Source organism: Strix uralensis, chromosome 3 (assembly GCF_047716275.1).
Source record: "Strix uralensis isolate ZFMK-TIS-50842 chromosome 3, bStrUra1, whole genome shotgun sequence".
Lineage (NCBI taxonomy): Eukaryota > Metazoa > Chordata > Aves > Strigiformes > Strigidae > Strix > Strix uralensis.
The window spans coordinates 39,532,236-39,556,071 of NC_133974.1; the positions used below are offsets into that span (position 1 = coordinate 39,532,236).

At 39.2% G+C, this 23,836-nt stretch overlaps 1 protein-coding gene across 1 annotated transcript in view; it reads right to left on the minus strand.

Annotated features, from left to right (window-relative positions):
- Nucleotides 1-23,836, minus strand: part of SNAP91 (synaptosome associated protein 91) — a 73,672-nt gene that overhangs the window by 9,699 nt on the left and 40,137 nt on the right. The window contains exons 15-26 of the mRNA XM_074861968.1: nt 19,931-19,945; nt 19,616-19,786; nt 13,415-13,522; nt 12,631-12,888; nt 12,346-12,423; nt 12,170-12,241; nt 11,636-11,719; nt 10,687-10,770; nt 4,427-4,564; nt 2,962-3,111; nt 1,572-1,602; nt 250-361 (exon numbers count right to left, since the gene is read on the minus strand). Coding sequence (XP_074718069.1) covers nt 250-361; nt 1,572-1,602; nt 2,962-3,111; nt 4,427-4,564; nt 10,687-10,770; nt 11,636-11,719; nt 12,170-12,241; nt 12,346-12,423; nt 12,631-12,888; nt 13,415-13,522; nt 19,616-19,786; nt 19,931-19,945 — 1,301 coding nt within the window. The remainder of the gene's footprint in view (nt 1-249; nt 362-1,571; nt 1,603-2,961; nt 3,112-4,426; nt 4,565-10,686; nt 10,771-11,635; nt 11,720-12,169; nt 12,242-12,345; nt 12,424-12,630; nt 12,889-13,414; nt 13,523-19,615; nt 19,787-19,930; nt 19,946-23,836) is intronic.

The following is a 23,836-nucleotide window of genomic DNA, read 5'->3' on the forward strand; positions in this document are numbered from 1 at the left end:
ATTAAGTGTACATGTAAAGTAACATCTTGATACATATGTTAGTGTATTTGCATTGATCTGGACTCAATGATTTATTTATGCCAGCTGTAAATCTGGTCTTAAAGATGTGACTTGAAACAATTATATCATTTATACAGAAGCAAACTCTTTAGCTCAAGGAGACAGCAGCGGTGCCTACACGTACGCTGCCATAGTCTCATAAAATATTGATGTTTCAACACCAGTGGTATCGATGGATAAACAACTTACCAATGGACCACTTGGGACACCACCAGTTGACCATGTTGCAGGCGCTACTTTTGGCTGCCAGTTGGCTCCTCCTGTTAACTTTTTCTCTCCAGCATTCCACTGAAGGTCTCCCCTAACAGGGAGAGAGACAGAGCTACTATTTACATACCCTCACACTGAAAATGAAAACCAGTTGCAGTATACACTAACATTAGACTTGCAGCTATATTAGTTTATGGTGTATGCAGTTTAAGTTATTAACAGAAAGATACACTTTTTGTGTCACTCAGTTTCAAAGGTTTGTTAGCAATAGACACCAGTACACTCTATACCGAAATCAGTTACATGGTTATGGCCTTTGTGGTGAGGATTAAAGAGAAGTTTTACTTAGTATTGACTGAAGGTAACATATTATTGCATATACCCTTGCAAGTTAGGGAGACTGCTACTGCCTATTCTACTGGGGCCAGGCAGTAGAGCTGCCTCCTAGAAGTCTTTGAAAGGTCATTGCATTGCTGGAAATCTTGCTCAGACAGCTGAAGGAGGAAAGCATTCAGTTCTGAAAAAAGTTGATAGATACAAGAGAAACAAATCATTCATAGAATAAAAGGGCTATTGCAAAACAAGGTTTTGTTAGAGGCTGCTTCATCCAGAATAAGATACACCATTTGAATGAATAGATTGAAGGAAGCTAAGTTTGGGGGATAAACCTCATGACGTGTTTATACATATCCCTCCTATCATCTTCACAGAAGCACAAAACATTCTGAAGTACACACATCATAAACTGGTTTTGCATTCAGAGGAAGACTCAGCTCAGAAGCAAGCAATCAGAATAAGAAAATACATTCAAAAATAAATTAAATGCTGTAAATATTTCCTCTTGCAAAAAGAAGCTTTTCACTGCATGGAATGAACTTCTTTTCTATTTTACAAGTATTCCAATGCCTACATGATAAGCACATCCAGCGTCTGTAAAAAGATAACAAAACTATTAGCCTAGATTACTGAGGGGAGCTATACAAGTTGTTATCTGGAGAATTTGTTCATTTTAAGTTATTTGGAAATCAGCTATCCAATACGAAGACAGTAATTTACAGAAAAAAATTCTAAGACTCATATTAAAGGCAGCAAGTTTAAAAACTATGTCAGGAACATTTAACCTTAATTGTTCAGTGAACCTGTACAGAATAGAACACTTTATCCTGAATTTTTCTGAACCGATTTTCTTGGGGGGAGGGGGCACATACATAACCCTTAATTGATTCTTAATAAACACTGAAATAAATGTAAGACTATACAGCAGAATTGAAATTATTTTTTTTAAATGAAGTTGAACTTACTTTTTTGAAGTGGTACCAGAAATTCCAAGATCTGAAAATTGTAAGAAAAAAAGGAAAAACCAGATGTCATGTGTTTAGTAAATTAAAGCATGTCAAAGTAATAGCTCACATTTCATTGCACATGGGCTTATAGAGAGTAATACATTTTTTGTTGTCTTCATTTAGACAGCATCAGAGGACTGGCCACATCTACTCCTTCTTTAGGACAAACTTTTGACAAACCCTGCAGAGGTCTTTTACTTGAGGAAGCCACTTTGCTCTGTAAGCAAACCAAAGTAACAATATATTTAGGTCTACAAAATGCTAAGTTATTTGAGAGCACCAAACTATTTACCATGAATGACTACACTAGTTTCTGTTCCTCATTACACATACGGAAATAAAAAGTTATTTTTCACATACACATAAATCTGAATGGTACCTGGAAGTTTTGCACTGTTTTATCTGCTCTATCATACACTGAAACTCCAAGTAATTTCATTAATTACTCTTTGGAAGAAGTTTTAAGCTAAGTTTTAAAAAATACTCTTTTCACATGACCAATACAAGTCCTGTAAGTCACAAATTACTATGTTTGATTTTTCTCCCCCAAACTTGGATATACCAAATGAGTTGCAGAAGAGATTTCAAGTGATTAAGAGTCCTGCTGACTTCTAAGCATGGTAGATTCCCTCACACCTAACAGAAGAGTATGCATCATAAGGTCAGTTATATCTTTGCGGTGGTGCATTTACATATACTAATGCAGTATTCCATTTACACAATCCTCCAAAGTACACCTTCAGTAGTATTACACCTTAGGCTAGGTGGACCTCAAGTTTTCTGCAGGGCTGCAGCTACTGATCTCTGGCTATAAAGGCTCTAGCCCTTTTCCTACTATAGGAAAGAGAACATTTTTTAGTTTAGCATTTCAAGAATATGTTTTGGAAAGTTCACTGTCTGAGAAAAGGTGTGTTCTTGGCTGTTGTCACTCCTCACCCCACTGCTACTCCTCTCATTAAGCAAGAAGTCAGCTATTTGTGTCCACCAGCTTTTCTTCCTAAATTCCACAGATGCTTTGGACAATTTTCATCTTTCCATCTGTTATTACACAAGGGCACATCCATTAAAAGTCTGATGTGCCCCTGAATGTACCTGGGACATTCACACATTGCAAATCATACCTACCAAACAGATCCCATTATGTGGCTCAGATCCTGGGCAAAAAGAGGGACAAAGTACTAACCCTGACTACCAGCTGTCTGAATCAGGCCTTATTCCTGCCTATAGCTTCCCCAATCTCCCAGGAAAACAGGAGGACACTGAAGCAAGCTAAAATAGACAGGTATTTGGCTCTGTGGAAATACCATAGCTGTATGCACACCACTTAAAACCAAAATTTGTCACTTACTGCCTACTAAGTTTGCAAGAGATGAATCAAGATCACTTCCGAGGCCTTTGCTTGCTGCTGAAGCAGGGACTGTTGCTGTGGCTGAAGGAGCTATAGACTGACCAGAAGGAACCATAGTTGGCATAAGAAGATCACCTAAACCATCAAATACTGGAAGTGAAAGGAAAGTGGGTTAGAACAGCAGCCATGGTAAGAAAAACACTACCTGCCACTTTGCTCTTGCTCCAACAAATATAGCACAGACAACCACGTCACAAGTCTTAACAAAACACCATTTGACATTAAAAGTAATGCCAACAAGGGCATGCATGTTATTTTACTAGACACTGAATGTACAGTAATCCTGAAAGAGCTATACCGATGAGAACTAATATGAGAGGACATGCCTAGAAGGACTTTAATTGGAGAGTTGAATCTACATAGATACAGCACCACTTCCACATGACACTGTTTTTCTTATAGCCATCCTTAGAGAGATGTCAGATGCATACACATTTGTCAGGAGATATTAATTTAAAGGGTTTTAAAATTAACATCTTGCAGCAAACACTGGTCAGAATTACTGTGGCAAAGGCAGTCTTATACCTTGACATCTTACAGCAACAGGATTGAAAGTCTCAAGATGTTACTATTTACTTGCAAGCAGCAGGGCATCAGGGAAACCTACTAACATCTTATGAGATCAGAAGGAACCAGAACAATCCACACTGACAGAGCTAGCTTCCTTAATCCAGCCATCTAACTCAGAAGTTCATTTTTTAGATCCACTGAAGTCAAACCGGCAGTACATCTCATGCCAGCATTCTATCTTCTGATCTGTATTTGAGGTACGTGCTAATGTTAAGTCAACAGGAAGGGGTAGCATGTGCACTGGCAAGCAACCAAATATCCAAGCAGCAGTACTACTTCAACCTTTTTTTCTTGTACAGTTGCAGAACTCACCAATTTTAAGTTTGTAGCAAGGACCCAGCGTGGAAAATATAGAATGGAAGAGATACAAACAAAATGATAGCAGTGACGAAAGTTTAAGCTTATAGTCAGGCAAAGAACACGACCTCAGTCTCCATTTTGTGTACCTTTAGGTGCCATGCAAGCTCAAGAACAGCAGCAGCAGGAAGATGACTTGCCTACATACTTGATTTACAGAACAGTGTCTTTCTTGCGTAATTCCTGATTCATGCAATCAAGCACATGCAAGGATGATGTTCACACTAGTTTGATTTTTACTGACACGGTAGAATAAAAAATGGGTACAGAGAGCTCTTGGGCGCACACCAGCCTAACCACCACCCTGAGTTCTTCCAGTAGAGAAGGTGTCATGTCCCACTCAGACAAGGTGGGGGATGTGACAGAAGGAACAGGGAAATCACTGATATTGCTTGTGTTCAGAGCCTGAATGTGTCATTAATTCATCTAACACATAAAACACATTAGAAAATACACAGGAAGAAACCCTGTGGCTCACCTGATGCATCAAACGAACTGCCAGTCGTTGGAGTTGTTGTTCCAAAAGCTGCATCAAAGTTAGGCTGTAGTAAGCTGGTTTGAGCTGGAGTGACTGGGGACGGTGATGGGGAGGGAGCAATAAAAGAACCTCCAAAGCCTTGAAAAAGCCACATAAGAGAGGTGTGGACATTAGAATCAGTCTTGTTGGGCTGTGTTTAACAAAAACTCAATCTACAGAAGGCAGAATGATAGAGACAATTCTTACTAGATCATTGTAAATAACTCAGTACTACACAAGCATACTTGGCATGCCAGGTATGACCCAGGAAATTTAAGATTTTGTGAGAGTCACCAATAAAGACTTTAATGTTTGTTATTTAGATTTCTGCAGAGGCAGACCAACAGAGTAGAGAACATAATTCTTCCAGTACTACACACTATCATTCTAGGTAAGTAATCTCACAGGCAGAATACAACAAACAAGCATTAGTTCAGAAAAAGAGAAAGAGAGGACTAACTCAAGAAAAGCATATGATCACCAGCTACTCTGGAATCTCAATTCAGAAGGCAGCATTTTACTAATCCAGTTTAGCCTCTCTCACCATCTTAAAACATCCTGGTCTCCCTCATCAAGATGTCTTCAAGCTGCTGCCTCTTCCACTCACATGCCAAAGCAGGATCAACAGCATCCACAGTGAATTGCTTGTAGGCTAGAGAATCTCCATGAGTAGGGTTTATTTATATAAATATAGGGTTTATAATATATACATTAACCTTAGTCATGGAGATTCTCCAGCCTGTAAGCAATGCACTCCCATGCTTGACTATTCTTAAAATCCCTCCCTTGCCGTCTATATAATTTGATACCCCTTGCAATTTAAGCTTATTTGTATTATCTACAGACTCTAGAAACTGATTAAATATGCAAAGACTCCATCAAAATGAGAACAGACATATGACACTTTCTCAGTTCTCTTTAGTCTACAAGCCATTCCTCTTATTCAATCGCTTCTTGACAGTTATGTCCAAGACCTCTATACTACATCTTCAGTCTCTCAGCCTTGTTTTTTCGCAGCTGCTCCTACATAGAAAGGATCAGATCTGATCTCAGTGCTCCAACTGTGACTACACAAATACAGCAGGAAGACTACTCTGCACAACCTGCAGGCTGCATTTTTTCCCCTGTATCAGAGTAGGAAGTGTATTAGTTTGCCACAGCTGAGCACAAGACAGTGATAAGCCAGCACTCTACCACTGCCTTTAGTTTCTTTTCAGGGAACGTCCTGCCTTACAGTCCACTGTCTTTATTTGTCCAGCTAATCACTGCTGCCTATGGACAGAAACTTGAACATTTACTTATTTGAAATTTCTCCTTTAGACAATTTTCTCCAATTTGTAGAGACCATTTTAAGTCCTATTCTCATCCAAAGTAAATACAGATCTTTTCATGTGGGTGGAATCTGAAAAATTAAACATGCTACTCCAAAGGTCACATTGTTGACATTAAGTACCGAATACAACTTGTCAATTTAGAAGAGATCTTCTATTTACATTAAACCCTAATTACTACCTTCTGTCTTTTTACTGAGATAGTTTGTACCACTCTTGTTTAATCAGTCAACTAATTCCTTTCTTCTTCTTTCTTCAGCTTTCTTTAGTTACCAGTTCAGTGGGAAGTCAGCTTTTTAAAAATGGGAAAATAAATAAAATTCTGAAGATTTTCTAACCACTTTTTTTATCCAAACTGCTTTTCATGGTCACAGGGTATAGAGATTACAGCACATTATGCAGACGTCTTACAAGCAGTGACAAGAGCACATTTTCCAGCTATGAAATCAAGCATCTGCAAGAATTTAACTATGAGAGGGGTTAGAGCTCAACAAAGAACTTGTGCTCAAGTTGTGAGCATCAATCGTATCAAATGTTACCGAGACATCTCAGACACTCTCCCCAAAAACTTTGCTTTCACAGAGAACAAAGTAAGACTAAACACCAAACAAATGTTGAAAGAATAAGAGAAATTTATACACATACGCTTGATGCAAGCATAAGACTTATTTACACATCAAATGTATATTTTAGAAGAGAAGTGAGTTAGCAGTAGCTAACTGTATTCAAACCAAAACCCTCAGTAGGGAAACAAGAATGCTGTGCCATCAATGGGTCCTGGGCACCAGGCCAACAACTTGCTGTACCACCAGCAGACAGGCTTTTGTTGTGGAACTGGACTATATGAACAAATACACTGGCCCCAGACACAGCTGAGAGGACAGCGAACCTGACTATGCACTACAGGTCCAGGAGAATACAACCTGATTAGAAATTATTAGGAAAAAAACCTCAAATTATGTTGTTCTTCTGAAGCTTGCCAGATTGCAGGCAATGACCAAAACCAAATCATAATTTAAACTGGTCCCTTTAGATGCTACCAACCAACAGCACTGGGTGGAGCCAGGGAAGCAGGAGCAGGAAGCAGAGCAGCCTACTTTCTGCAGTCTGAAGTAAAGAACATTTCAAAAGCCTGTGTGAGCTTCCCCATGTTTATTAGGCCCAGTTCAGGGTTCATCACCCAAATCCTAGCCCACAGCAAGTCACACGCTCACAGATGCCAACTCTGAATCTGGACAAATGCACTGGGATCAGAGATCAGCCCTCTACACTCCAAGGTCTGTTCCTGAAGCAGGTTTGTCACAGGATAATTTAGGTTGGAAGGGACCTCTGGAGACCAGTCAGCCCAACACCCTGCTCAAAGCCAGTCTAATCAAATCAGGTTGCCCAGAGTTTTTCCTTGACACCTTCAAGAAGAGAGACTTCACTGCCTCTCTGGGAGGCCTGTTGTCATATCTGACCATCCTCATGATAAAACTAAAAAAATTCCAGTGTTTAATGGGAATTTCCCACCCACATTGCCTTTTTTCCTGTTGCTATGCACCTCCAAGAACCACCTGCCTAGTCTTCTCTGTATCCTCCATTGAGGTAGTTTAGGTATCTATAAGGCCTCCCATTTTCCTTCTGTTCTTAAGGCTGAATGGACCCAGTTCTCAGACACTCCTCATATGTCACGTGCACCAGTCACCACCTCAGTGGCCCTTCACTGAACTCACTCTGGTACTCTTGATCACACAGATCAAGAGATTCTCTAATACATTCCAGAAGTCCCCTGGATTACCTGTGCCCAGACATACTCCCCATTGCCCTTCCAGCACATACTATGGTGGTTAAAGTTTCCCATGAGTGCCAAAGCCTGTGATAGAGAGGCTTTCTCCAGCTGCCTAAAAAAGGCTTCCTCTACTACCTCTTCCTGATCAGGTGGTCTGCAGCAGACACCTGCTAAAACATCACAAATGCTGGCCTGTTCTCTGATCATTACATACAAGCTCTGTCCTAGTTCATCACCTGTCCCAAGGCAAAGCTCCACACATTCAGCTATCTGAAAAAAAGTATTAATCTCCAAAGAATCAGACCAGAAGCAGATTGACAAGATACAGAGATGACAAAGGCAGTTGACTGCAGACATTCTGCAGAAATTCCTAAAGCACTGGAGCCATCTAAAGATCCTGTGCTCAGCTAAATCTGTTCCATTTCTTGAGTGAGAACAAGGAGCTTTGCAGCAGGGCACAACTTAATATCCATTTATAAGATTCTGTTTAGAAAGTTATGTAAACTTTTGCGAAGTCCCATAAAGTGTCTGTTTCTCCAGCTAAAGAAGAGAGTTCTCCTCAGCTTCAGGTGAAGTTTGCATGATGACTGGTTCTAATTCCATAGCATTTAGCCTTGTGCAATTTAACAGCAACATCAGGAACAGAAGCCATAAAAATACCTTAACAGATTAAGTTCCTAGCTGTCTAGGGCTTGCACAAGACCCAGAATGAGCCTGCAGAAACAGCAGCAACTGAATTAGATGTATTGTCTGGACATCCTCAACTGCCTGATTTTGAGCTTGCTTTTACTTACACATTCAAGTAAGATTTCTTGTAAGAACATGCTATTAGAGTACATACTGGGATACACATGCACACAGCTTAACTGGACAGAAAGATCTAGAAGGGAAAATGGCGAGACTATCTTATTTATCAGCATAGTTCTAGTCTTGTCTGCTGAGAGGCTTAGAAGAGCATGAAAAAAATTCTACCATATTTTCCAGTGAGTCAAGAAGAGACTAAGAACTTACTTGATAGCAGAACACTTAAGACAACAATGCATTGTAAGTATACATGCAACATTATGCATATAAACAGTACAACCAAACACTCATAAACCTTGAAGGACAAGCCTTCAGCCACCATATGAATTCTGGACACTTTTAAAACTCGATTACACTGCAGGCTATACATCTGCCATTATCTAGGGTGAACAAATGCTTAGCAATATGCTGTGATGTTTACACACTCTCTGTATCTGCCAAAAAATATTTAAATCTACTTGGAACCCTTCTGAATGTATGTTCAAAGCAAAAGTAAAATAAAATTACAAAAAAAAAAATCATCTATTCACCCCAACTGCTTCAGGACTGCTGGAGTATTTAGACTTATAACATCTCTTTTATAATTTAGGTTTTGATTTAATGTGACTCATCAGATTTGGAGAGCACACTGCTGAAGTTTAAGCCATCTGGAGAGTAATGCCTATTAGGATTTAAGCTTAGTTACAGATAAGGACAAAATATTTTCTATTGTAATGTTTGCATAAGCAGAAATAGCTTCTGTGTGACATCTCTGCACCCAGTCCCCTGATAACACACACAACCACAAATGACTGGTATGTTTCAGAACTGACTAGCTAAAGCCTGATCTCCAGCATTAAGCTATCCATACACTGACTAATACTTCTTGAAGCAATATTAAAACAAAAGGTGGCTTTCTACCTTAAAATCCTGAAGCTGCCTGTACTAAAGCTTTAGCATGCATTTACGCATTATGTCCCACTTTAAGTAGTTGGCTTGGCAGCACTGGAACCGATTGAGAATGGACATACACATCATTATCTAGACTACTCCTACCTTTCTGTAGCACAACTAGGTGATGCCCACACTTAGAGCAGGTACTAGAAAATGTGTCCTCTTCTGAGATAGCTTCAGCATGCAAGCACCCACCTGTACCAACTCACAGCCCTTAGAGCAGATACCTCAGTATCTCACATTATATATTCCTCATAAAATGGAGGACCTCTCAAGAGCATATAAAGGCAAAACATACACAGGGTCGGACTTCTGACATAGCGTAAATTGGCATGAGAGACCTTCAGACATACAGACAGCAACAGATGTCAGGGCCCACCATCCTAGAGTGGTCAGCAGTTGCATAAAGGGCAGACTATCACTCCAGCTCAGAATTAAAGCCACAAAGGTACAACACAAAGCTAACAACCACCTTTGAAGCTCATGAAGGATAACCTACCCACCCATTCTACTGACAAATTCACCTTTCAGAAACATGGGGGAAAGCAAGCCAAGTCTTCCTTAAACCAGAAGTGCATTAGTTTCCTTTAAACCTGAGGAAGACATACTGGGATCTTGTTCTCTACAAACTTCCAAGTGGGATGGGGAAGAGTTGCAACTGTTTAGCACAATCACTATAGCCACTAAAATACACGGTATAACACAAATTTTGGAGAATGGTACAAACAGAATTCAGCTGAAGCTGCTTATCTGTAGGATGCAAAATACAATACATTTTTTCAACCTTTGAAATAGGGTGTGACAATGATGCTACATTCAGCACTAGCAGAGACCTCATCTCACTCCGCATAAGGAGACAGTCTCAATCACTTCTATGCGCTTGTGCTCAGAAAAGCGCTCTCTCATCACCCCTCTCTCCTTGGTCAAATGCAAGACTGCCACCAAGTCATTCATTCAAGCTCCTAACATTTAAGTGTGTAACATGTCTCAATTAAATCAACCAAGAAACAAAGATGAATTAGCAGTAAGAAATAAGTAGCACAGTCTGCAATACTGCTTAAGTACTGCTACAGTCTAAGAAACTTTATCTATACACTCCTATTCAGTGAACAGTACAGAAAAATAAGGCTTGTGTAAGGAGGTAGGAAAACAAAGAGCATGGGAAGAAGATAATCTAGGAAGTTAACTTGTACTTCAGTATAGTGCCTCCATTATAAATCACTGCATTTTTAATCTAAGACAACTAAAATACTAAGAAATCTTGTGAACAAGCATTTTATTCCACTGCAAAAGTCCACTTACACCCAAGGAACATAAAAAATTTCAAAGACCATTTCTTAGTTTTGCCTTAAAATAAGAAGTTTTTAGAAGTTCTTTATTACCAGCAAGTAGGTCTGCAGAAGCCGAGGAGCTAGAAGCAGCCTGGGTTGTGGGCTGGGGTTCAGAAGCACTACTTCCAAAAGCATCTAAAGGGAATTCCAGAAAGCATCAAGAAAAAGTAAAAAGAGTTCAATATTAAATGCATCCATTCATCACTTATCATAAACAAAAGATGAAAAAAGGATAACCATTTCATTCACCAGAAGAAGAAAATGAAAGTGCTTGGCCATCTTTATTGCAGAGCAGTAACATGGACACAAAGTTCAGGTGAAAAAAAGGAGGTGCAACAAACCAGAACTTGAAAGAAATCTCTTTTCCTTTAGTTGGGACTCTTCTCAGTAAACCCATACAAACAACAGCATTCTAGATGAGAGGGTTAAGACCCTTAGAGATGAATGCATCAATTAGAGTCTGGAGTAATTTCAGCCAGAACCTACTGACTCACATTAAGTCTTTTTAGAGGAATATTTCACTAATGTTTGAAAATTCACTACTTCTAAGCAACGTTCCTGTTCTACAACAGAGTTGGTTGTGCCCATCCTAATTTCCACCTTGTCAAATTCAACAAAGATCCTGCGATTCAGATACCCAGTTTGACAAGTCACCCTCAAAACTCCAGCTGCTTTGAGAAACGGAACTGAGAAACAACATGACCATGGAGAGTTGCAAACAAAAAAAAATAGCGCAATAAACTTTCATTGGATTTGAGGAAGAGCCATACATGCAATGACTGAAGGTACAATGGCAAGCATCACGACAACAGAATGACCGTACTGATAGCTTACTTGCAGTTCATTATTGTGCAATACAAAGAACTGGACATGCTAGTCTTAGCAGCAACGCTACACAGAAAAGCTGTGAGAAGGGGAAACCCGCAGCTTTAACAAAGCGCAAAGGTAATTGAAATGAAGTGATTAAACTCTGAAGTGGTGAGGAAAGAAAAATACCCACCACCAAATAGGTCAATCACACCTGAAGAATCCACCTTTGCTGGAGAGGCAGTGGGTAGAGGAGAGGGGGCTGCAAATGCATCCACTGCAGTAAGCATAGGATAAATAATATTTAGTATCAGCAAGGCAACAATGATAGCTAAATATTTCAAAGCCACGTGGGCTCCACTAGTTAGAACCACAGGGTTGGTAAATTCAGGTAACAGTCTTCAGAACTGCAAACAGGAAATGTTACATTTCTCACACAGCAACTGAAAAATCACAGGACTTTAAAGAAAGCATTGCTTATTAAGGATTTTCTTATGCTTAGAGGATTTACTCTCTCAGCCACCACATTACTTACTCAACTTCAGTGTCAGCCACTTCATGGTTTGCATCTTCAGCAACTGCACATCTTGTGACCAAAGCATCAAACCCACAACTTAGTATTTCAGCTTAAAGATGTAAACTGGCAGTAAGTATTTATTTATTTACTACTGGAAAAAACAACAAACCCAGGAAGTCTGTAGGATGACCTGTGAAAACAAGCACTCACCAGATAAGAGGTCAGCAGTGAGAGAACTCTCAGGCACAGGAGAAGCTCCATGAGGTGGAGATGAAAAAGCATCTTCCAGAAATGAAAGAAAAACCGAGAAGTAAGTATCACTCAAGTCAGCTTACACCATTACACAGCACCACAGCAGCAGAGTATTGGAAGAATTCTCTCTTTACCTGTACCAAAGAGATCTATGCTAGGAGTAGCATCTGGTTTAGGTGCTGCAGGTACTTCAGGAACAGACTCAAATAAATCTAAGGCCAAGAACACAACATGTCTTTAACTCATTTTTGAAAGGCAGGACTGAAAGCAGAACTTTCAAGTTTTGCACATCATATTTGGAGTTAATAGGCTCTCTGGTTTGAAAGCCTAGCACACAGCATGCATGCAACAAGGATTTGTTTGTTCTGTACTCCTGACAGATCAATCCATCAGAATCAAAGAGTTAAAAACAAAATTACCACCAAAGATATCTAGAGCAGGAGGAGCGGAGGTGGTGGTGGTAGCAGAAGTGGTGGCAGTAGTGGTAGTGGCAGTAGCTGTAGTAGCAGTAGCAGCAGCAGCAACAGCAGCAGCTGGAGAAGGAGTTGTTGCAGGAACTGGAGTGGCTGCACTAGTTGTAGGGGTAACTACAGGAACAGCAGTCTCTGTTGGCTTCATAGCAAAGAGGTCCAGCTCAGGAGCAGCCTCTGCACTACCTTCGGATGGGGCAAAGGGGTCTTGTAAAAAGGAGAGGGGAAATATATGTGTATGCGTACTTAGGATCAGTGAGGGAGGAAATAAAGAACAAAGCAACTACAGGCAATGCACATACTGCAAACACACGCACGCACACTGAGGAGGTCGCTCTAACATTTAGCTTACTTATCCAGACATGTTACTTATGTTTTTCCAAAATAAAGACAATCTGAAAGACCGAGCAGTCAAGTTACTAAAGGGGAGAACTTTCAAAGGCTGTTTGACAAGGCCAAAAAAAGACAGAAATATGACAAAAGAATATTCAGTTTAGCAGGTTACTGCTTACAAAACTCAGCATTGACAGAATTGTTTATTAGCACTACCAAATAAGCACAAAGTTACTGGGACTCAGAAACAGGCAGTTTTTGTTAAGCATGCTCTTCAGCCTAAGGTTTGTTTTGACCAATTACAAACATTATGAAAATTTCAGAAAAACACACTGCCATGTAGTTTAAACAAAAAAAAAAAACAGCAAAAGAAGAGACTATCTAATGACATAAAACCCACCATTTCCTGAACATGCATCAAGAGCTGCTGCTACAGGGGTTGGGGTAGCTGGTGCTGCTGCCCCTTCAGCTGCTGCAGGGGCTTCCCCAGGAGAAGCTGCAAAGGCATCTTGGGTGCAGTTTAAGAACAGAAATTAAAAGGAAAAGGGATAAAGAGAAGAAAAATATAGTAAAAGAACCAAGTTAAATTGCACAGGTAGATCCCCTTATACAACATGAATGTTGTTACACTGACAGCAAGACAAGTCATGCAGCACAAAATGCTTTGTCTCTCCCCCAACCCCTCACAAGCAGGTTCTAGACAGGGTTTGAGATGGAGCTTCTTGGGATAACCGCAGGAAATACAGTGAGCGTAAAAGGCGGCATTATTCTCATTGTATAAGGGTTCAGAGCAGCATGCTCATGTACTACCCAAAATTAACTAATGAAGAAAGAGCAGAGGTATGGCAGTAAGTTGGTGTTAATAACGACATTAAAGACTTGCATGCTCAAAGCCCGTAATACACGTGATTAATCTGCAACTGTGAATTTACTTGCATAGGGCTTTGCAAATTTAAGCACCGTTATGAATAATAATCCAATTACACTGGCAGAGATCTGCATCTATCGTTTCTAGTTTTTGAGCCAAGTCAGTCATGTAACATCTGAGAAATTGAACTTACTTGTTTCTTAACAGTATTCCAATTGGATCTTTCTGAAGCCATAATCTGATGCATAGGTTATCTTTACTCAGCCTGCTTCTGACAGATCAAGAATATTCATCTTAATTACTGGCCAGTCATAGTTTGTCTCTCCTTCTTTTAGGATCATCTCTAGGCCAACCAGTCAAGTCAGGGAAAACAACTGGTTTAGGGTTTTGGAACGACTTGCTCATGAGTTTTCCTTGACTGCTTTTTTGTTTGCCACTTGGTAAGTAGTATGTTTAAATTTCAAACGATGAACTTTTATAGCATTATTTCTAGGCTTAAACCACCATCTGTAGCTCTTAATTCCATGAAGTAGTCCTAATGGACAGTGCCATTTGGACTATCCTCATAGGCAAGCATTTTCTTCACAAAAACACCCTGCAATTAAGATTAAATACTTCAAGATGCTCATAAATGCCATTTTTCTACTGCTACAAAGTTAGCAAGTTAAAAAAATAAAAAATCTATTGGGGAATACTGCAATTGCACTGACAAACTAGTACAGGAAAGAGTTTAACATGCTTTAACTTCAGTGTCAATTTTAAAATGAAAACAACCATTTTAAAAACAAGTTTGTGCCAGTTAATCTAAAAAGCTCAAAAGAACATGCATTGAAACTTCAACAGAAGGGAAGAAAGCCAAATAGTCTTGTACAATAGAATTAAAATGAGTTAGTAGCAAAAAAGGCCTGCTAGTAAGCCATTTCAAATATAATTCTATTTTTCACGTAAAAGGGTTCAACAACAAAACTGGATGGCAGTTGTCCAAGTAAAAAAACCAGTCAAACATCACAGTATTTTACGTATACCAGACACCGGCATACATCGCGTACCAGAAATTCAACACAGAACTGAAGAGTTTTGAATTGTACTACTTGAGAATATGCTATGCATATGGTCATATGTGTTGGCTTTTGCTCTATAGGGCCAGCTTTCAGATGGAGGGTCACCCTGGGGTCTTTCACAACAGCAGAAGTCACAGACACAGAAGTCGGTCAACCCTACTACCCAGCATGAAAGGATAGACTCCAGATTTCATCTAAAGTGGGATTTCAGAATGCATAGTTAGTCACTAGTTCTATGCTGGGACCACTTCAGCCTCAGAGTAACACCTATTATTGTCCAGATTTAGACTACTGAAGTTCTGTGTGCAACACCCGTAGAAATTCCCGTGGACACAAATTCCTTCCAGCACATAGATGGAAGGGAACAGCTAGCTTGGCACCATCTTTGTTATTTATTGCCACTTTTGAATAACACTGTTGCCAAGCATTATCATTTTCTTTAGCATCATACTTGGGTTAAATGGCAGGTGGAATAAACACCTAAGTTCGTAATGAAATCTAAAGGGAAAATGCCGTATTAAGAACTTTAAAATAATAGTTGATCTGAGAAGTTTAAGAAACCTATATGAGCACAGAGACAAACCGATCTGAACAGGTGACCCCACAACTCACAGTTCAAACCAAGGGTTTGTTGTTTGGGGTTTTTTTTAAGCTAATACTTATCAAGCTCTCTGAAGCCTGTCAAAAGGCTCTGCTGCACCTGCACAGATGCTGTCTGCTAAAATCTAGCATGACACGCAGAAATGGAATCAATTAAGTACTGCATATTTTATTAGATAAAAAAATTAGATGATTTTCTTTTTTGTTCCTCTGTATTGGTATAGTAACCCTACATTTGCATATCCAGCACCGTGAAAAGATCTCCCTTTAAAGCAGTTACTATATTTACCCAATTTATGTCACTGCCTGAAATGTGTGCACCTTCTGCTTCAAAAAGTGAATCTAGCTTTTGACTTCTAGAATCAAGTAGCACATGATCCTCACTTGGGGTTATGGGCAGCCTGGAAACTTAAAAGATGTTGCTGAAAACCTTTGCAGGTTCACACTGTTAGGAGCGATAGGTATGTATTATATTCTGTGCAACACTTAAATTGTTAAATAAAAGTAGTTCTTATTGGCAGACAAGGGTGTTTTTAAGTTCTGAAACACTGAAGTAGTGCTTCAATATGTCTTGCCTGCAGCAAAATAGCGTTCCTGACGAATCACCTGTTTAATTTAATAAATTCAGGCTTTATTTGATGCCATGGCATCAATACACGACAAAAGTTACTCACACATAATGATACAGCTGACTTACAATCATATAATGATTATGCAACATATGAAAGAACCCTATGGAAAGTCACAAGTATAGGAAAGATCATAGAACTAAAGTGTACAGGTGAAAAGAATTTTTTTCTCTTGCCACATTTTTTTCCTCTTCAATCACACCTCATAACTTTTTGACATGGAGAACCTGACCTAAGTTAATAAGAAATATACCACTAGGCTCAGTGCTAGGAAAGAATCATAAGAATTATGGGATTTTTTTTGCTGTTTGTTTTTTAAAATAAGCACTGGTTTGCTATACTAGCATGTTCCAGCATAAGGGACATTCATTAGCTGTCAAGTGCCAAAAAGTCTTGATCACTTTGCCTTTAGTTTCTTTGAAGGGAAAAGCATAGTTCACCTCCCTGTTTATGATTCATGTCATCTGAATGCCTAATAACCGACATTTGCTCAATGTCTGCCATGACTTGTTACTTGCACCGCTTACAGTGTAATCACACAACAGAACAGAATTCAAGAGCACATTACTAGTATCCAAAAATACTGTGTTCAAATTCTATTATTGAGATACATGGCATTTCAAGATATTTTGCCTTTCCTCTACCTTTACATTTCTCCATGTCAGGAATGATTCCAGCTGCACTTTGAAAACAGCCTCCTCTTGTTTATCTTAGAAACAAGATAAAGAATCCTTCAAGTTGGCCCAGGTAACTGAAAGCTTACTCATTAATCAGACCAAATTCTTAAAAAAGGCTGTGCTGCATCAATTCTGCATTTCTCATCTGCTTTCCAAGACCGTGTTAGAGATGAAGACATAATGCAGAGCTGTTTTTCTTCTTAAAGACAAAGCCCAGTCATAGGCAGCATGCAGGCTCCTATCAGCTAAAGTACCAGCAGTATAGTCAGGAGAACAAGTCAACAGTCATTGCTGCAAAGTCTCCTCTTCTGCTTCTTCCATCAACTTGGTTGCCTTTTTCCTGCAGCTCTCAGCTTCCTTTCCCTACCCAGCCACTCCCTGAAGACTCTTCACATTCCTTCCCCTCAGATCACTGCTCCTGTACCTTCCCCTACTGCACCTCACTGCAAGGAACTGTGTAAAGCAACTAAGAACTGGCAAGCTGTAAAAAGTTAAGGTGACTTTGAAGACTCTATCTCTAGAAGACCTCAAAGGTCAAATACCTACTTGTTAATCTTAAATGTAAGCATGCCTAGCATCACAAAAGTTAGAGAGCAACAGTGTCTACCCAAAAACCACCACTTCTTGCACTGTACATAGTCTTAAAGTAACAACAAATGTAAGTGATGTCCCATACTAACAGCACAGGCTTCAGAAAAAAAACAAAAAAGAAACAAAAAAACCCCATGAGTAGAGAGACAGAAGTTCAATATGGACTTCAGGATCTTAAAAGGGTCTGCCCTGGAGGTGTCTTGAAGGCACTGTGAAACTACCTTCACTGCTGAGTGTGTTTAGAGATTTTTTTCCTTGAGAACTAGATGTTGTCTGCTATTGTAAATAATAAAGCCTGAAGTGTTCCAGGAAAAAGTCAGTATTCATCTAATATACAATCCACTGGAGATTTATATTTGAGCAACAAAATACATTCTCCTTAAAAGAAGAAATCAAGTCACGGAAGTCTGGATACTACAAAAGTAAAATTCTTTCCACCACTGGAGGATGAAGGCAGCTCCACTTCTTAACATGTGCCACTAAGTAATCTAATGATCAGTTAAATCTCTAGAAACTAAAAGCATCCAGCTCTTTGCCACTTCATAAACATGGAAGTAGACACATGATTTGGTAGAAGCCATTTTTCCAGCCACAGAATAGTGGAAAAGGTAGAATAAAAAAAAAAAAAAAGGGTACATCTTGCTGCTATAGTACTGGAAGAATAGGCAAGGGTAGGTGTTTTCCTAATCCTGTTGCAAGTTTACAGTGATTTCTAGCCACTTAACTATCATTTAATTTTTTTAAAAGTCATGTGTCTATGCTAAATTAATAATGCAATTTGAAAGTGCTGTATCCAAGACTGGCTACACCCCAACGTCTACACATCAGAAGTTTCACATGCTGTGCATCTGCAGGGGTGTTAATGAACACAGGCCTTGGCTTTTGCAACAGGCTTCTGCAAGAAACCAACATCAGACTCCCTCTTGCTTCTAGTGATGTCCAGAACCACTGCCCATGACTACCTTAAAATTGCTTCTGAACTGCCTGATCCTGTGGCACCTGGACTATTATCCATTGTTGTAAAAGGAGGAGTTAAGTAGCAGGTAGCAGTTGTACTCCTTTCTTACAGCTTCTCTTTAGTTTTATTGGGGATAACTTGGAGCTGCCTGTTGAAGTCAGTCTTAAACAAAATTTCTAACTGGTAACTTTCAGTCTTTAGGAAACACCTTTGTAGTGAAACTGTTTATGTATGAGACCTCTCCAGCACTCCTGACACTAGAAGCGATAAACACATCCCACAGAGAACATACTGGAATCCAGTTTTGATAGCAAGTAAGTTATTACTAATTCCTAACATCCACTGTCATGCTGGAAGTATGCATCAAAGGAAGAAAAAACTAGAAAACTACAGTGGTCAGGTGATCTTACACATGTAAATAGTTTGTAAATCAGAACATTTCTCCATTAACCTGGGCTGGTATAGTGTTGAAAAGAAATGATAATTTCTGACATGCTGTTGAGAAGCCTCCTGCTCCATGGGAGTGACAAGAAACTGACAACATACAGGGAGAAATTTATTCTTATTTAAGAGGTTAGCAGCTAACATTTGAGACTGAAAGAGCATCTATAAGAGTATGTTTCCTATACATTAGTTGCATAGCTGGCTTTTAGTACAAATTCACTGCCACTTTAATTTACTGTTAACGATATGTGAAATAAAACCCAGACTCAAGAATACTGAAATATAGTAATTTCAGCTGGCTCAATACTATATTTACTGGAAAGATCCAAAAGAAACACAACAGAACTCAAGCACGGCATGTAATGAAGGGGCAGGAAGCTGCCACATCCATCCTCTTCAACTATGAAAGCACAACTGCTTTTCCCAGAAATTGCAGTACAGTGCATAGCTATTGAATAATGTGGAAAGAATACCTGCTTACCCCAGTGTGGGCCTGAAAACTAATGTTCTTTGCTATTCAACCATAAGGTAATTAAGTGTTAAGTGTATGCAGTTTTCCATTTTCATATATATGCAGAGGAATCTATTAGCTAAAAGCACAGCAAACAAAAGACGTAGTTGGACAGTTTACATTTTCTGTTCCATCCAACATCCAACACACAGGCATCTCTGGTACAGTTGGTTAAATTAGAGGCCTTGTTAAAATAGCTGAACCCAGTATTTCTTCATCTACCCTATGAGCAGGCATAGAGCACTAGAGCAACCAAACTAACCTCCAAAGAGATCCACTTCAGCAGTGGCAGCAGTAATAGTTGTAGTTGTAGCAGCAGCAGCTGAAGTAGTTGTAGTTTCAGTAGTTGCAGCAGTAGTTGCACTAGGCTCTGGGGCAAACGGATCTGAAATCTGTGGCTCAGAGGTAACACCGGAAAGTGCAGCCAGGTTATCTATATGCAACCATATAATGAAGATCAAACAGGAAAAGTAAGGGGAACAGGGAGAGAGACCACAATCACTAAACTCCCAAAAGTTGGAGTTTTAATAAGGAGTCTTAACATTCAAAAGCCTTAAAAATCAAAAATATTACTCACCCTCTCCCAAGAGGTCTAGTCATTGTCCATCAAAATGACAGCAGAATAAAGAAACAGACCAATTAGTAGAACTGACAGATTGAAGATGTTCATTAGCCATATGTTTATTCTCTAAGTGACATGTCTAGGTTAAAACATAACTTCTGCACTTGGATTTTCCAATATTCAAGACGTTATTGTTACATGACAAAGCTCATTCTGTTTAATAGCTCTATTCAAAACTGAACCAGTATATAAGTTTCATATATTTGATAAGCTCCTTAATAGCTAATCAGCAAGATGTTCAAACACTGGTAGTATTGATCACTTCTGTTTTATACAGCTGGTTTTCTTTTCTTAAACTGTAATAGAGACAGGAAGGTCTCCTACCTTTCACTACCCCAGGATAAAGCCAAGAACCACTTCTTTAGAAGCTCAACTCACCACTGTACTAGTTCTCTCTTGCATTTGGCTTAGCAGTGTGAGAGTAAGACCAGAAGCAGGTAGACTTCTTTGAAGTTTATGAACAGCTAACATCCCCAAGAACACTGAAAATCTTAAATGCAAGCTCCTGGGCCTAACAGCACACAGATTCAAGACTTTCACCAAGTAAAAGCATACATGGGAAGAGTGAGTCCCAATGAACCTCAGTGCTCACATATAAGTACAGTAAACAGGCACAGTTGAAGCTTATTTAAATCAATGAGCTATTAACAGAGCATACTCAGATACTAAAGAGAATCTCAAGACAATTCTGCTTAGTTGCAAGTATTTTCTAGACCAAAGTAGTCAGAAAGCAGTCAAAATCAATAGTACAGTCATGAAAAGTAGACAGAATTCAGCTTACTGTTCCGCCAAAGTGAGCTGTTGTGATCTATGCATCAGCCCTAGAACCCTTCACAAAACTGGCAGTAAAGCCAGGGTACTCAAGCAGAGAGCAGCTTGCAAATACAGTGTTATGTTACTTCAGGATACAATCCATGGCATCCCTATTGCCACAAGCATATTCTAAGAGGCAACAGGTGGTGGTTCCTGTACTTGAGACAAGTGCTTAGCAAAAAAAAAAAAAAAAAAAAAAAATATAGGAGAACACCTCCTCTTTGAAGGCTTTTTCTGCACTTGTGATACAGCAAGCATACCATGCAGAAACAACCAGCTCTGTTAACACTTGCTATGAGCAGTATGAATGATTGACAGGATAAGCAGGTTGGTTGGCTCTGTTCCAACTTCAGTTTCTCAGTCAACTGTTTCTGGAAGCCAATGAAGCATCTTTAATGACTGACTTTCCTACATAAAAAACAGCTATAAGCTATAAAAACCTGTGAAAGCTAACCAGTTTGGCCTATTACATTTTTATACTGCAGTTAGAATAGTCTGAGCTCAACAACTACCTATTTATTACCCAGTAGCTCACTGTTGTTCCTAGATTCATTGCACACATAACGGGGTAATGGGTTCATCTGATCCACACTGAACAGCAAACACAGAGTCCAGATGCTTTACTATGGGTCAGTATGTAGGAAGCAAAATGCTTTGAGCAAGCACAGCTCAATCTTCACAAGTTTATTTTACGGCACTTGTTAAAAAGGCACAAAGAAACCACATGTAGGTATTTTTGTAATTGATTTCTTGGGAGAGCTCTACTTGAGACTGACTGCACAAGCTGAGGTAAGCCAAAATACATTCTGAAAGAGTGTAACAGTATATTAAAAATGCAGCACTGTGGTATCTCATTACTGCACACCAGGTGGATGTCTCACAGCCAGACTTGAAATAAGCAACTGTTGGCAAACTTCTACCTTCTATTAGCTTATTCTTCAATGCATTTTTGTTATCCAGTTACGTTACAGATCACAATACAGTGAAATTACAATTATCCAGCATGGCAATCTATACTTACTCTTAATATGGGAAGGATTAAAACCAATGCTAAATTGTATAGTAATATTAAAGTAACCATACTAATAGCAAATGCATGTTCTAAGCCACACTGCAAAGTAGTTCAGAACAGAAATTCAAGTCAATTTGCTTTTATATCTGAGAGTCAGACCTCACAAGGATGTCGAATTTGACTTACTGTATTTTTGGTAATACTACAGTTTGGTTTGCCTGCCAAATGCCTATCTACTCACCTTGTGGCATGTTGCAGGCAACTTATGACCCTACCTTGATCATCTCCTGTTAGCACAGAAATGTAGATTTTCACAAGTTATAGTACATTTGCTAGATAACTTATGCTGTATTCAGAAATAATACTAGGTATAAAACAAAATATAAAGTGTACTGTATATACTACTAAATATACAGTGTACTATACCGAATATGTGGCATATGTCAGAACACAGAGAATCTACACTCCCAGTGAGACTTGAAAAAGTAGGATTGTTTGTTGGAGACATGTATTCCTGAGGTTTATGTGACATTTACAGTGCCAGTTTGATGCTGCATCTTGAAGTATTTGATATTCACATTTTCCTAGCTATTCTGAACTGCAGCAGTTCTTCCAGCCTCATCCCCCTACTACTTCTTTCTTATGAGTTCCCACGTTAACTTGCTGTGGGCCAGAAGAGTTTTGCAGATGAGGAAGAAGCTTAAGTAGCAGGGAGGCACTGTTACACATCCTCCCAAAAGGCCTGGGTGGAAGGAAGGTCATCTTGTCCAGCCTCCTGCTCAGAACAATATTACACCCAACATGAGATCAGGGCAGTCATGGCTTTGTCTAGTCAGGTCTTGAAAAATCTCCAGGAATGGAGAGTCCACTAGCTCGCATTGGGGATCTGCTCCAGTACTGTCCTACCATCCAAGTAAAATGATTTTTTCCTCATGTTCAATCAACCTCTGAAGCTGCAATCTTTTGTTATTACCCTTCATTATAATCAACTATCATTTCCAAGAAAATTTTGGCTCTGCTCTGTAACTCCCCTTCAGGTAGTTGTAGGCCACTATTAAGAGTTCCCTCCAGCCTCCTCTTTGCCAGATGAGAGAGGCCCAGTTCCCTCAATCTCTCTCCACAGAGATGTGCTCTAGATCCCTGGAGTCCTGGCAGCCCTCTGCTAAGCCGCTCTCCCTTAAACAGAAGAGCCCAGAACCAGATGCAGCATTTCTGATGTGGTCTCACCTGCAATAATTAGAAAGTTCTGTACTACCTATGAGACCACACAATTTATAATGACTACCAGCTTAATCCTGCAGATTTAGTTTAAGTAAATAAAAAACAAACAACTCTTAACACAGGCTCAAAGGTTTTCCCATTACCAGATGAAACATTAATGGAAACTTCAGTATTTTCACAAAGTCATTCCAGTTCTCAATTTATGCATGTCTGCCATGGTGTTTGGCAATTATTTAAAAGAGTTTAAAAAAGAAAAAAAAAAAGAAAAAAAGGCATGATTCTAATGCTGTAACAGGTCATCATACCTGGACTCCTGCCAACAGTAAAGCAGACAAACTTGAAGTTTACTAAATTACCAAAATGCTATTCTGAAAGACAAGACTGAAATATACTTGATGAGATTAGCAATAATCCTGGCCAAAGGAAAAAAGTTAGTTGTCTTTCTGTTGTGGAGTAAGAGGACTAGGTGCATTACTAGTCAATTTTAAAGTTTTCAGTAATTCAGAAGAACAAAAACACTTAAGTTCCAAACTACAGGTACTTTGTCCAGAAGAGCAAAGCAAAAAATTAAAATCAGCTTTCAACTGCAATGTGAATCAATATCTTACAATATTAATAGCTATTTACTCTGCATAAATGAGCAAATTCTTAAAAAAAAGTTATCTGACAGGCCTGAGCTCTTTTGAACATCTCAAAGATTGTGTTCCAGTACCTGCCAATGAAAAAGCAAGACAAATAGAGTGCAATCAAAAACTTGCAGAATAATCAGTTCCAGGCATCCTAGAATAGATGACTCTGGTCTTGCTTTCTGGGTA